The sequence below is a fragment of the Macaca mulatta genome, chromosome 15 (assembly GCF_049350105.2).
Source record: "Macaca mulatta isolate MMU2019108-1 chromosome 15, T2T-MMU8v2.0, whole genome shotgun sequence".
Taxonomy (NCBI): domain Eukaryota; kingdom Metazoa; phylum Chordata; class Mammalia; order Primates; family Cercopithecidae; genus Macaca; species Macaca mulatta.
The window spans coordinates 15,297,027-15,309,362 of NC_133420.1; the positions used below are offsets into that span (position 1 = coordinate 15,297,027).

General features: G+C 53.8%; 1 protein-coding gene across 13 annotated transcripts in view; it reads right to left on the reverse strand.

The window, feature by feature from the left end:
* Nucleotides 1-12,336, reverse strand: part of NTNG2 (netrin G2) — an 82,577-nt gene that overhangs the window by 45,192 nt on the left and 25,049 nt on the right. For all 13 annotated transcript variants that reach the window (XM_077965452.1, XM_077965449.1, XM_077965445.1 and 10 more), the window contains 1 exon segment: nucleotides 1,134-1,777. In XM_077965452.1, coding sequence (XP_077821578.1) covers nucleotides 1,134-1,777 — 644 coding nt within the window.

Genomic DNA, 12,336 nt, shown 5'->3' on the forward strand with positions numbered 1-12,336 from the left:
TCCTCAAAGTTGCCTCAAAACACATTCCTCTCCAGAGCTGGCCGAGAAAGAGCTGACTCAGCAGGTCTGGGGTGTCCACACCCTGCACATTCCAAAGAAAGGTCTGACTCTGGCTTACTGCGAGGTGACCCCTAATCCATAAGCCCTTGGAGTGTCCTGTCTAGAAAGAGTGTCCGTGTTTGCCTGCGGGTCTTGGCACACATCAGAAAGCCTACGCTGATGAGATTTACTGGGGGGCCTTGGGCCATGTAGTATCAGCTCGACCTCTGCAGGGATTAACACCAAAGACCAGCCACATCATCAGCAATGCCTCTACCATCAGCTTCCAATAAAAACTCCACACTGAGGCTTTGGTACGCATCCCTGCCTGGCGATAGCTCACAAGCGTTGTCCCATGTCACTGCTGGGAAAATCAAGTGCTGCCTGCACAACCCCACTGGGAGGGCACAATGAGAAGCTTGCACCTGCTATCTCCTGGACCCAGACCTGGGCACCTTTTCCTGTTGCTGATTTTAATCTGTATCCTTCATTGTAATAAATCATAACTGTGAATATAGCAGCTTTGCTGAGTTCTGTGAGATTTTTTAGTGAATCGTGGAGCCTAAAGGTGGTCTCGGAAACCCTTGAATGTGAGTCAGTGGACATTCACTGAGTCAGTGGACAGCCTCAGAGCACTTCTCACAGTCAGCACCAGGAGTTAGCCCAGCCCTGCCCAGACAGACTCCACTCCTGCCCTCCACACCTCCAACACATGTACTTCCTTCCTCCAACACATGCACCTCCTTCGGTGGAAAAGCTCAGGCATTGGGTCTGTACAGTCCCGGCCATCCTAGACAGTCCCTATGATGTAATATCAGGTAATGTCCTGGGAACCAGGTAATGTCCCAGGTGCTAGGTAACCTCCTGGAAACCAAGTAACATCTCAAGAACCAGGTTATGTCCGAGGTACCAGGTAACATCCCAAGAACCAGGGGATGTATCACATACCAGGTAACCTCAAGGGAACCAGGTAACATCCCAAGAACCCGGTCATGTTTCACATACCAGGTAACATCCCAGGTATCCAAACACATCCCAGGTAACGGATAGCATCCCAGGTTGCAGGAGACATCCAGGGCTTCCCCCGGCCTTACCTGCCAATGACCTCGATGTTGGAGATGGCGTAGAAATACTTGTAGAGGTTCTCCCGCTGCACGTAGGTGCCGCCCAGCGCCGGGCGCAGCAACCGCATGCGCAGGTCAGTGAGGGTGAAGAACTCCTTGAGGCCCTTGGCGCTCTCCAGACGCGTGTAGAGGTTGTCCATGTTGCGCAGGTCGGGGCCGGCAAAGATGGCGAAGCGGTCCCGCACCTCGAAGCGCACGTGCTTCTCCTTCTTGGAGCCCGCCCAGCGCGAGTACTCCTCGGTGCAGAGCACGCGGTGGGCGCTGGAGGACGACATGTCCCGGGCCCGGCGGGCAGACATGCCGAAGGCCTCCATGCAGTCCTCGGCGTAGAACTGGTAGGGCTGCCACGTGCGCCCGTTGTCCAGGGACTTCTCCAGGACCATGACCGTGGGCCGGCCGTACTCGAAGGTCATCACCACGTCATCGGTCAGCTCCACGGTCTTGTTCCACGAAAGGGTGATGTTGGCTTCCAGCGGGCTGGGGTAGCGGCTCCACGTGATGCTCTGCCAGTAGGTGGCCAGGCCCTCCTCCTCCTTGTCGAACATGAGCCTAGGCGGGTGGGCCAGGTCCGGGTTGGAGGCGTCACACTCGTTGCTGCACAGGTAGGGATTCTCCTGCAGCGGGGAGAGGAGAAGGGAAGGGTGGGTGCTGGATGCTCCGGACGGCCTGGGAAGCCTCTGCCCAGCCTGGCCCCTGCTTGCAAGCCCAGACACCTGCTCTGTGGCTACAGGAACTGTGTTCCGGTGCCCAGACATAGCTGGGGGATTTGTGCCCATTTCCTCAATGCATGCAGAGGTGTGCCATCCCATGGCTTCCCAAGAAATGCACACTTGTTCCTGCTCTAAATACAGACAACCAAGGAGGCTGGGTGTTAGTCCCCTGCTCTGAAGCCTTCCATGGCTCCCCATTGCCTGGAATACACAGTCCTGACTCTGTAATATACTGACCCCAACCTGCCCTCCCACACCTGGTGACACTGTGCCTGGGCCTCTGCAGGACATCTGTCCTCCTGCCCCTGCCTGGTTGTACCTCTGAGTCTTTGCAGATGGCATTCTCTCTCCTTCACGTGCCCTTCCACTCTCTGTCTGCCTCAAAAGTTCCCATTCACGTTCTCGACTCTCTAAACATCGCCTTAGCTGAGTCACCTTCATGAGCCTTTTATTTTTTAATTTATTTATTATTATTTTTAATTGAGATGGAGTCTTGCTTTGTTGCCCAGGATGGAGTGCAGTGGGGCGATCTTGGCAGGTTCCAGCAATTCTCCTGCCTCAACCTCCCAAGTAGCTGGGATTATAGGCATGCACCACCCTGGCCAGCTAATTTTTGCATTTTTAGTAGAGACAGGGTTTCGCCATGTTGGCCAGGCTGGTTTCGAACTCTGACCTCAGCTGATCCACCCAGCTTGCCCTCCCAAAGTGCTGGGATTACAGATGTGAGCCGCTGCGCCCGGCCCCTGAGCCTTTTTATCTGTACCCTTAGGATTGGTGAACACATTGAGGTGCTCAAAGAGGGACTGGAAGGTCTGGGTCCCTCCCCGATCCCTTACTCTGTGAGTCTCTTCTATCTGGCTGTTCCTGAATTTGATAAATAGGTGAACGTAGGGAAAATGCCTTTCTGAGTTCCGTGAGCTATTCTAGCAAACGATCAAACCTGAGGGAGGGGTCGTGGGAACCCCCAATTTGCAGCCAATTGGGCAGGTATGGGAGGCAGGAACTTGCAAATGCCTCAGAGGTGGGGGCAGGGTGGTGCGACTGAGCCCTTCACCTAAGCGTTCTGACGCCAGCTCTGGGCAGTGTCAGAATTGAACAGAATCATCGGACACCCAGTTGCTGTCCAGAGAGCTAGAGAATAGGCTGTTGGTGTGGAAAACCCACGCATTTGGTGTGAGAAGTGTCATTGATGGAAACAGGCCAAAGAGACCTGAAAATGTCACTAACGTAGTGGTTCCCAGGGTCAGAGGGATGACTAGGCCGAACACAGGGCATTTTTAGGACAGTGAGGCTATGCCGTATAATACTGTAGTGGTGGATGCATGCCATTATGCATGAGTCAAAACCCGTAGACCCGGGCCGGACGCGGTGGCTCACACCTGGAATCCCAGCACTTTGGGAGGCCGAGGCGAGCAGATCACCCGAGGTCAGGAGTTCGAGACCAGCCTGACCAACATGGAGAAACCCCGTCTCTACCAAAAATACAAAAATATTACCCGGGCATGGTGGCACATGCCTGTAATCCCAGTTACTCGCGAGGCCGAGGCAGGAGAATCACTTGCACCCGGGAGGCGGAGGTTGCAGTGAGCCAAGATCGTGCCATTGCACTCCAGCCTGGGCAACAAGAGCAAGACTCCGTATCAAAAACAAACAAACAAACAAACAAACAAACAAAAAAACCCCATAGACCTGTACAACACAGTGAGTGAACTCTCAAGTAAACTATGGACTTTAGTTAATAATAATGTATCAACAATGGCTCATCAGACATGACTAATATGTTGGCTCATGCCTGGAATCCCAACACTCTGGGAGGCCGAGGCCGGAGGGTCACTTGAGCCCAGGAGTTTGAGACCAGCCCAGACAACGCAGAGAGACCCTGTCTCTACAAACAATAAAAAATAAACTGGGTGTGGAGTGATGGCACATGCCTCTAGCCCCAGCAACTCAGGGGGCAGAACTGGGAGGATCACTGGAGGCCAGGAGTTCAAGATCAACCTGGACAACACAGCAAGACCCTGTAGCTACAAAAACAATGTAAAAATTAGCTGGGCATAGTGGTGCACACCTGTGGTCCTAGCTACTTGGGAGGCTGGGGCTGGAGGCTTGCTTGAGCCCAGGAGTTTGAGGCTGCAGTGAGCTATGTAGCACCACTGCACTGTAGCCTGGATGACAGAGAGAGACCCTGTCTCAAAAGAAACCCCCCAAAACCCCAAATATCCCCCAGTAATGCAAGATGTTGATAATAGGCGGGGAAAGATGGTGGGTGGGGGGGTGCGGCATGGGGTTTTAGGTACTTTCTCTACTATCTGCTCAATTTTCTGTACATCTAAAACTGCTTTAAAATATTAAGTCTATTAATTAATTAAACAAACAAATAATCGAACACTGTCACTAACAGCCACACAGTGCTCCAGACCATTGTGGCCCTTTTTGATGAATATTTCAGGCATCTGGTTTGCTCAAAGACAAAATGGCTTGGATCTAAGTTAAAACTTCTCACTCTGAAATGAACTGTTTGGCCTTCTTGGGGGAAGTGGGGCCCATCACCCTCTGAGGGACTGAGCCACACCCCTGCGGCCCCCACCAGGCGCCACTGCAGCAGCCTCAGCCTGTGGGCTTCGATCCTCTAGGGTGGAGGACAGGTACCCTGGCTGCCTGGGGCTCCTCGGTGGCAGGGCTGACCCTCGGCTCATTGAGGCAGGTTCCACAAATCCCTCTTTGACCAAAATAGCTCTGTCCTCAGGCCTCCATGCAACCTCAGAGTGGCAGGAGCTCACCATAAAGTCCAGTACCTCCTTAAGCAGATGGGGAGACTGAGGCCAGGGCCAGGGCAGGACTGGCCCCAGCCTTCTGGAGAGCGGATGGCACCTCTGAGGAGGAGTCTGCTGTTACCATCAGAGATATCCACAGCACTGGCAAGCCCAACGAGCCAGGACAGTAGAGGGACATAGCGGGGGCAGGTGGGGTGGTTCCCAGCTTCCTCACTCACTGGCCGGGTGACTCTGGGCAAGACGCTGCCCTGTCCTGTGCTGTTGCCTGGAATGGTGTGGGGCTGAGAGGCCATGGGGATGGCCCAATGGCCTGAGTGGGTAGCAGGTGCTGGGCTGGAGGAGGTAGGCTTGACCTGTGAGGGAGCTGGCAGCCGGGAAGGGCGCTCTGAGCCTGGACGCAGAATGGGCTCTGTCTGTGCCACTCGGGAGGAGGAGTGGTGGGCAGGCGCTCCAAGAGCTTGCACCTGGGCTCTGGCACTGAGGTACATGCCCCTCTTCCCCCAGCCCAGCCATCACCCCCTTCCCGAAGTCCCAGAGCTTCTTCTGTTGCCCCTGGAGACTTCCTAGGGGCTGAATGGTGTTCGCCCAAGGTTTCTATGTTGAAGCCCTAACCCTAGTATCTGAGAATGGGACTATATTTGGAGATAGATTATCTTTCAAGAGGTGATTGAGGTTAAATGGGACCCTCAGGGTGGCCCTAGTCTAATCTGACTGGTGGCCTCAGAAGAAGTTTGGCTGCCTGATGAGACGCTAGGGCCCATGTGCACAGAGAAAAGGCTGTTGGAAGGCACAGTGAGACAGCGGCTGGCTCCAAGCCAGGGAGAGAGGCCTCTGCAGAAACCAAACCTGCCAACAACTTCATCTTGGACTTTCAGCCTCCAGAACAAGGGAAGACATTTTTGTTGTTTAAGCCACCTGGGTCTCGTGTGGTACTTTGTTATGGTGGCTGGAGCTAAGACAAGCCTCATCCCAGGTGTGAGCAAAGAGGGAACAGGGAGGAATGGGAGGAATGGCTCAGAGGGGTAGAGATGAATCGGGAGTTTTTGATGATTTCCCCAGAGGCTCTCTCTGGGGTCTCCCCCGCCAGCCTGGTTTCTTAGTACGCTGGCACCAAGTGGCGTCACACTGCCTCACCTCCCCAGAAAGCTCTTATCAACCCAGCACTGAAGCTGTGCCATTTCCCAGGCCACATCGTCCTCTCCCACCTTGGAGCTTGTGCTCCTTTGGCCACTCTCTGTCCTCCTGGTTTTCAGAGCCCTCCCACATGTGCCTCCTCCAGGAGGCCCTCCTGACTTGAATCAATCTTTCTTTCTTTCTTTTTTTTTTTTTTTTGAGACAGAGTCTCGCTGTGTCCCCCAGTCTGGAGTGCAGTGGCGCGATCTCGGCTCACTGCAAGCTTCGCCTCCTGGGTTCACGCCATTCTCCTGCCTCAGCCTCCTGAGTAGCTGGGACTACAGGTGCCCACTACTGCGCCCGGCTAATTTTTTGTATTTTTAGTAGAGACGGGGTTTCACTGTGGTCTCGATCTCCTGACCTTGTGATCCGCCCGCCTCGGCCTCCCAAAGTGCTGGGATTACAGGCGTGAGCCACCGCGCTTGGCCTTGAATCAATCTTTTAACCCAGTTCTCTCATCATCCATCGTAGAGTTGTTAATGTGCTTACTGGGGACGGTGTAGTGAGGCCTCCATATTGGGCCTGGACCTCAGTAACCACTCACTCAATTATACTTATTATTATTATCATATTAATTAGCTATTAATCAAATGACAGTGATATTGACATATCTCCTATTGAGTCTTGATAGTATTCCTGTCAACCCCAACTGCTGAGCCACCCACACTTCCACCTTTTCCCTGGTCTCTCTTTGTCTTCCTGCCTTACTTAGCCCTACCCTGCCCAGGCCCCTGATGGGTTCTATGGGGTGGAGGTGTTGAGGTGGGGACAGGGTATCCCTCAAAGCCCCCAGTTGCGCCTGGCCTGTCACTGGGAAGACTGACACAGCTGGTTCTGGCTGGAGATGGGGGCTCCAAGCTGGCTGTTCCAACCTACAGGGCCCTCTGGCCCCCACCCCGGCCCGGGAAGCAGATGGTCAGAAACTAATGAATCAGCCTGTGTGTTTACAGGCCCCTCGCCTGCTGCGGAGCGGGCTTAGTCAACAGCAAGTACAATAAATAAATCCCGAGCCGCGGCCAGCACAATTCTCTCTCTCCCTCTTTCTCTTTCTGTCTCTCCCCTTTTCCCTCTCTGATTTCTCTCCCCAAGATCTCAGAATTCCACTGAGCTGGTCAGGAGTGTGCAGCATCCCAGCAAAGGCACTGTTGGCGCTGACCTGACCTTCCTTTTCCTCTGCAAACACAGTATTGCTTCCTCTTACTTTCCTTCTGTTCTTTTTGTTTTGTTTTGTTTTTTGAGACAGAATCTTGCTCTGTGGCCCAGGCTGGAATGCAGTGGTGCAATCTCAGCTCACTGCAACCTCCGCTTCCTGGGTTCAAGCGATACTCCTGTTTCAGCCTCCCAGGTGCTGGGACTACAGGTGTGCACCACCACGCCCCGCTAATTTTTGTATTTTCAGTAGAGACAGGGGTTTCACTATGTTGGCCAGGCTGGTCTCGAACTCCTGACCTCAGGTGATCCGCCTGCCTCGGCCTCCCAAAGTGCTGGGATTACGGGTGTGAGCCACTGCGCTTGGACCTTCTATTCTTCACTGGGGGAATTCTGAGGACCCACCGGGGTATTAGAAGCCCAGTTTACCCCAGTCCCCCCTACCCCAGTCCCCAGTTAGCATCTGAGAGCTGATAATGTCGTGGGGGTAGGGCTGAGACTGGGAGTGTCTCCTCTGAGCAGGGGTGAAGGTTTGCCAGCCTCCTCCGGGTCTGTGCGTTTCCACCCATCTCCAGGAGAGCAGATCAACTAATCACAAAAACAGCAGTCAGAACAAAGTGGCCTAATACAGGGAAAGACTGTTAGGCACACCTCTAGCCTTTCAGGATGGCTCCAAAGCCGCCTTTTGATAGTATCAAAGTAGTAGCTACTTCTTTAAATATTTCATGAAAATTAAAACAACAACAAAAACCATACCCCTGATTTTTAAAAACAGCCTTGGGATTTTCTCTAGAAAGATGCAGTAACATACCCCTTTTCCATACAGTTTTGGGCCCTGGGGTCTGAAAGCCCCGAGTTCCCTCTCAGCTCTCTCCTTTGAGGCTGTGTGACCTTGACGAAGTCACTTGACTTCTCTGAGTCTCTGTTTTCTCACTGAATGTCCTGTGAGATGGTCTGTGTCTCACACTGTCTAGAATCCCTAGGAAATGTCTCCACACGGGAGTGATTAGTTTGAAACAGCAGCTTTGTATTCACTCAGGGACGCTGCACTCCCAGCAACCTTCCACAGGAGGAAGAGGTGAGGCTGAGACCACCAGGCTTGTGCACCAGAAACCCGGGAACTTCATGGCATGGACCGTCCCAGGAACTGCTGACTCAGAAGAGTGTGATGATCATAACATTCGCTGAGTGCCAGCCCTGTGCCCGGGCTGGGTTGGGCACTTCACAGCCGCTCCTCCCTGCACCCTCTCAGCAACCCCCAGGGAGGCAGGTGCTACAGTCAGCTCCATGTCTCAAATAAGACACACTAAGTACCCATGGCCGCATATCACTTACCCATCCCCTGGATTCCATGGGACCCAACCTCGAGGAATCTTGGGGAAACCAAGCCCGTCGTGTGTACAGCTCTCCTATCTCTCTGGACACACACAGGCAAGTCACCGGAAAAGTCAGGCAGTGTGGCTAGAAGTCAAAGGAGGGTGGGCAGAGCGAAGGGAAGGCAGTCAGCCAGGCCCACAGCACCAGAGAACTGGGTGACGGGGAGCCTCCTACGCAGACACCAAGCCTGAGCTCCTGGCATGAAATATTCTATGGAGAAACCATTTCATGCCATGCTTTTCAAGCCTCGTGATGGGAGCTTAAGTGCTTTTCTTTTTATGTTATTTTCTGTGCAAAGGGTACAGTCAAAGTCAGAGGCCAGGTTGTAAACATCATAGGCAAGCTGCAGGCAAAAAACATAATTGAATGGGAAAGTGAACCGTTAGCAAGAACGGAGGTAAATGTGGCCGTGGGAAGCCCAGCCATTTGAACCTCCGGGCCGCGGACTAAGGAGCCCATGGAGGGGCGGTCACTGGAATGGTCACCAAGTCTCACGAAGAAGAACAGACAACGTCATGCAGCTGGCCTTGCACCCAAGCCTGCGCTGGGATGAAATCTCACAGCTGGGACGAAATCGCCAGGGTGTCTCAGGCAGGGCTCTGCGGTTTGTGGTGGGATGCACTGGCTCACTCCCTTAACCGTGCACGAGTTCCACAGGCTTGGATGAGTCCCCCAGTTTCCTTAAGCCCGATGAGGCCTGGGACACGCTACCCTAAAACCTTCTTAAAATATTTTAGGCTGGGCGCAGTGGCTCATGCCTGTAATCCCAGCACTTTGGGAGGCCGAGGCGGGCTGACTACCTGAGGTCAGGAGTTTGAGAATAGCCTGGCCAATATGGTAAAACCCTGTCTCTACTAAAAATTAAAAAAATAAATAAAAACTTAGTTGGGCATAGTGTTTCGTGCCTGTAGTCCCAGCTACTCAGGAGGTTGAGGCATGAGAATTGCTTGAACCTGGGAGGCAGAGGTTGCAGTGAGCTGAGCTCGCGCCACTGCACTCCAGCCTGGGTGACAGAGTGAGACTCCAGCTCAAAAAAAATTTTTATTTTTTTTAAGCCGAAGGGATTGAAGAAAACCACAGAAGCGGAAGATCACTCTTTGACCTTCCCTGCCCTTCTTCCCTGAAGCAGGACATGAGGCTCATTTGAGAGGTGCCCTCCCAATGCCCGGAGGACAGAACATTCTCATCTCCAAAGATGCCAGGTCACAGAGAGGGACCTGGACACACAGGCCTTGCAAAGTTCCCACCAGTTTATCACCAGGAGATGATACTTTTTTAAAGCCAATCATAGTTCTCCATGACTATTTCTCCCTTAAACCTAGCATAAAAAATAGATGTTCACCAATGTTTTTGGGTCTTCATTCCTTATGAAAGCTCCCATGAGGCCAGGCAACACAGGGAGATGCCATCTCTACAGAAAAAAAAAACCTCAAAGAACAAAAAATAAAACTAGCCGGCCATGGTGGCACACACCCGTGGTCCCAGCTACTTGGGTGGCTGAGATAGGAGGATCCCTTAGGCCCAGGAGGTCAAGGCTGTAGTGAGCCATAACTGTGCCAGAAAAAGAAAGAAAGAAAGAGAAACAAAGAAAGAAAGAAAGAAAGAAAGAAAGAAAGCCTTTTTCACATAAAACTTATATTAAATCCACTCATATGCTTTGGTCGTGTTAATCTGTCTTTTACGAGGGGGCCTCAGCCACTAACATAGGATGGATGAGGAAGAGATCTTTCTCCCAAGAACCTCGGCTTCTCAGTTGGAGGGGAAGCTTCATGCAGGCGGTGACCACATCGGATCCTGTCCCCACTCCAGCCCCAGCCCCCAGCCCCACTCAGGGACTCGGGAAATCTTCGTAGAAAGAATGAACGCCCAATGAGGTTGCTAGCACTGGCTTCACAGGGTTGTTGTAGGAATAACGCCAGGTGAACCATGGCAAGTGCCTCGGTGGCGCTGGCTCACGGGTGACAGACACTGGGAGAACATTCATGGCCACTGTCTGGCCTGGTGCTTCAGCACACAGCAGGCTCTGCCGTTAGGGAGCATGTCTTCCACCTCGGCCCTGTGCTGGGTGTCCCATGTGTGTCAACCCCACCTCCCATTCTCCCAGGGATCCTGGAGAGTGCGATCCTCAGGAAACCGAGACTCGGAGAGGCTGAGCAATGTCCCAGGGTCATGCGGCTCGGCAGGAGCCAAGGTGAGACAAGAAGCCAGGGGACGGCCCACTGAGCTGGGCTCTGCGACAAATTGGGAAATAGTGCCCTTCACCCAAAGGAAAAGGATGCCGCTGCCTGGGCCGCACTGTGTTCCCGCTGACTCGGGTTCCATGGAGAGGCAGGCGGCACAGCTCTTGACACCAAGGTGCATGGGCAGGCCTGGGGAACCGTTTAGCAGCTGACAGATTGTTTTTGAACCTGTCTGCTGATTTGCCAGCGGAACCCTTCCCATCCTCAGCCCTTCAGCCTCACCAGGACGGGAGGCTGCCGCTGCATCCAAGGTGGGAGGCCGGAGGCTGCCCAGGAGAGGCCCTGGGTGTGGGTGCCCAGGTAGAGGGCCAGGACTCAAGCACGGGGGAAGCAACGGTGGGAGAAGGCGAGGAAAGGCAGCCGAGCTAGCCCCACCCTCCTCCTTGGACGTGGCCTCTGCCATTTCAGGGGAAACCCTATGGCTTGGGCAGGTGCATAAATCAATAGGTGCCCTGACCCGTGGGGCCATGGAATGAGGACTCAGGGGACTGCCCCTAACACCATGTGTGACCTTGGTCGGGGCCTTGCCCTATCTGTGCCTTGGTTTCCCCATTCACGAAACGACCGGGCAGGAGTGCGCTGTCCGCCTCTGACCCTAACATCCTAAAGTCTCAAGTTCTGCAAGTTCCTCAGGCCCCTCGTGCTGCTAAGGAGGAAGGGCACAGAGACACATCCTCCTCCCCTGACTCTAGGGAGAAAGCCGGGGTGCTGGGGGAATTCTCCTTAACAGATTACTTCCTATTTATTGGTAAGAAAAGTTGCAGAGGGGATAAATTATTAACAAAGCGGAAACGGAGATTCTGTTCAGAGCTGATTCTAATCCTAGCGGCCCTGATGGTCTCTAACTCTCTGAGCTCTCCCTCCCTGCCTCCCTCTCTCTTTCTGTCTCTCTGTCTCTCTCGCTGTGTGTGTGTGTGTGTGTGTGTGTGTGTGTGTGTGTGTCTTATTCTCCTTCTATGGTTTCATTGATCGCTGTCCCTCTTGCTCTCTGTGCCGCTAACTCCTTCCCCAGCGTGCAGGCTTCTCTCTCCTTCCCTTTCCGGATTCTCTTCGTGCACAGGCCCTGGACGACAGACAGCAAGGTCACCCTCCCTGCTCGTGAATCAGCGTAAACCGACCTGGCATTTCAGGGCTGGAGCTGCAGCTGGCCAAGGTGGCTTTTCTGTTTTGTTTTCTGGTTGGAGCAATTTTCCTCCCAGCTCCAAGCAATTACTAAGGCAGGGGCAGGCAAGCGAGCCTCCGCCTCCAAGCCTCTGCGCGCTGCTTCCCCAGGGACTCGTTTATCCCAGCAATGAGCCTCCAGAAGCCACGGCGACCGCCCCTGCCCCTCCCCCAGGCGGGCCACAGTGGGCGTCGCCTGGGCACAGGTCCACCTTGAACCCAGAGTCTCTGGCCACCTCTCAAACTCCCTTGGCCCCAGCAGAACGCCAGAAAATGCATCTCAGTTCTTTGGTTGCCCAGAGCAGCTCTCCCCGCCACCCCTCACGCTGCATTATTTGGGAGGAAAGGGAGCACTTTAGGCCTTTCAACCCTGCCCACAGTGTTCCTCCTTCTAGAACCTTCTGTGAGTGTGAACTCTGGGAGAGCAGGGGCCTTGCCCGCCTTTGCGCCACACTCCCGACAGCTGTTTGCACACAGCGGTGTTTGACAAACATTTTCTAACTGAGCAAGGACCCTCTGCAGTGGCTCCAGGCAGTTCCACCCAGGTAGGACGCTGCCTGGGGGAGAGGCGGTGGGCACCCGTGGGCCT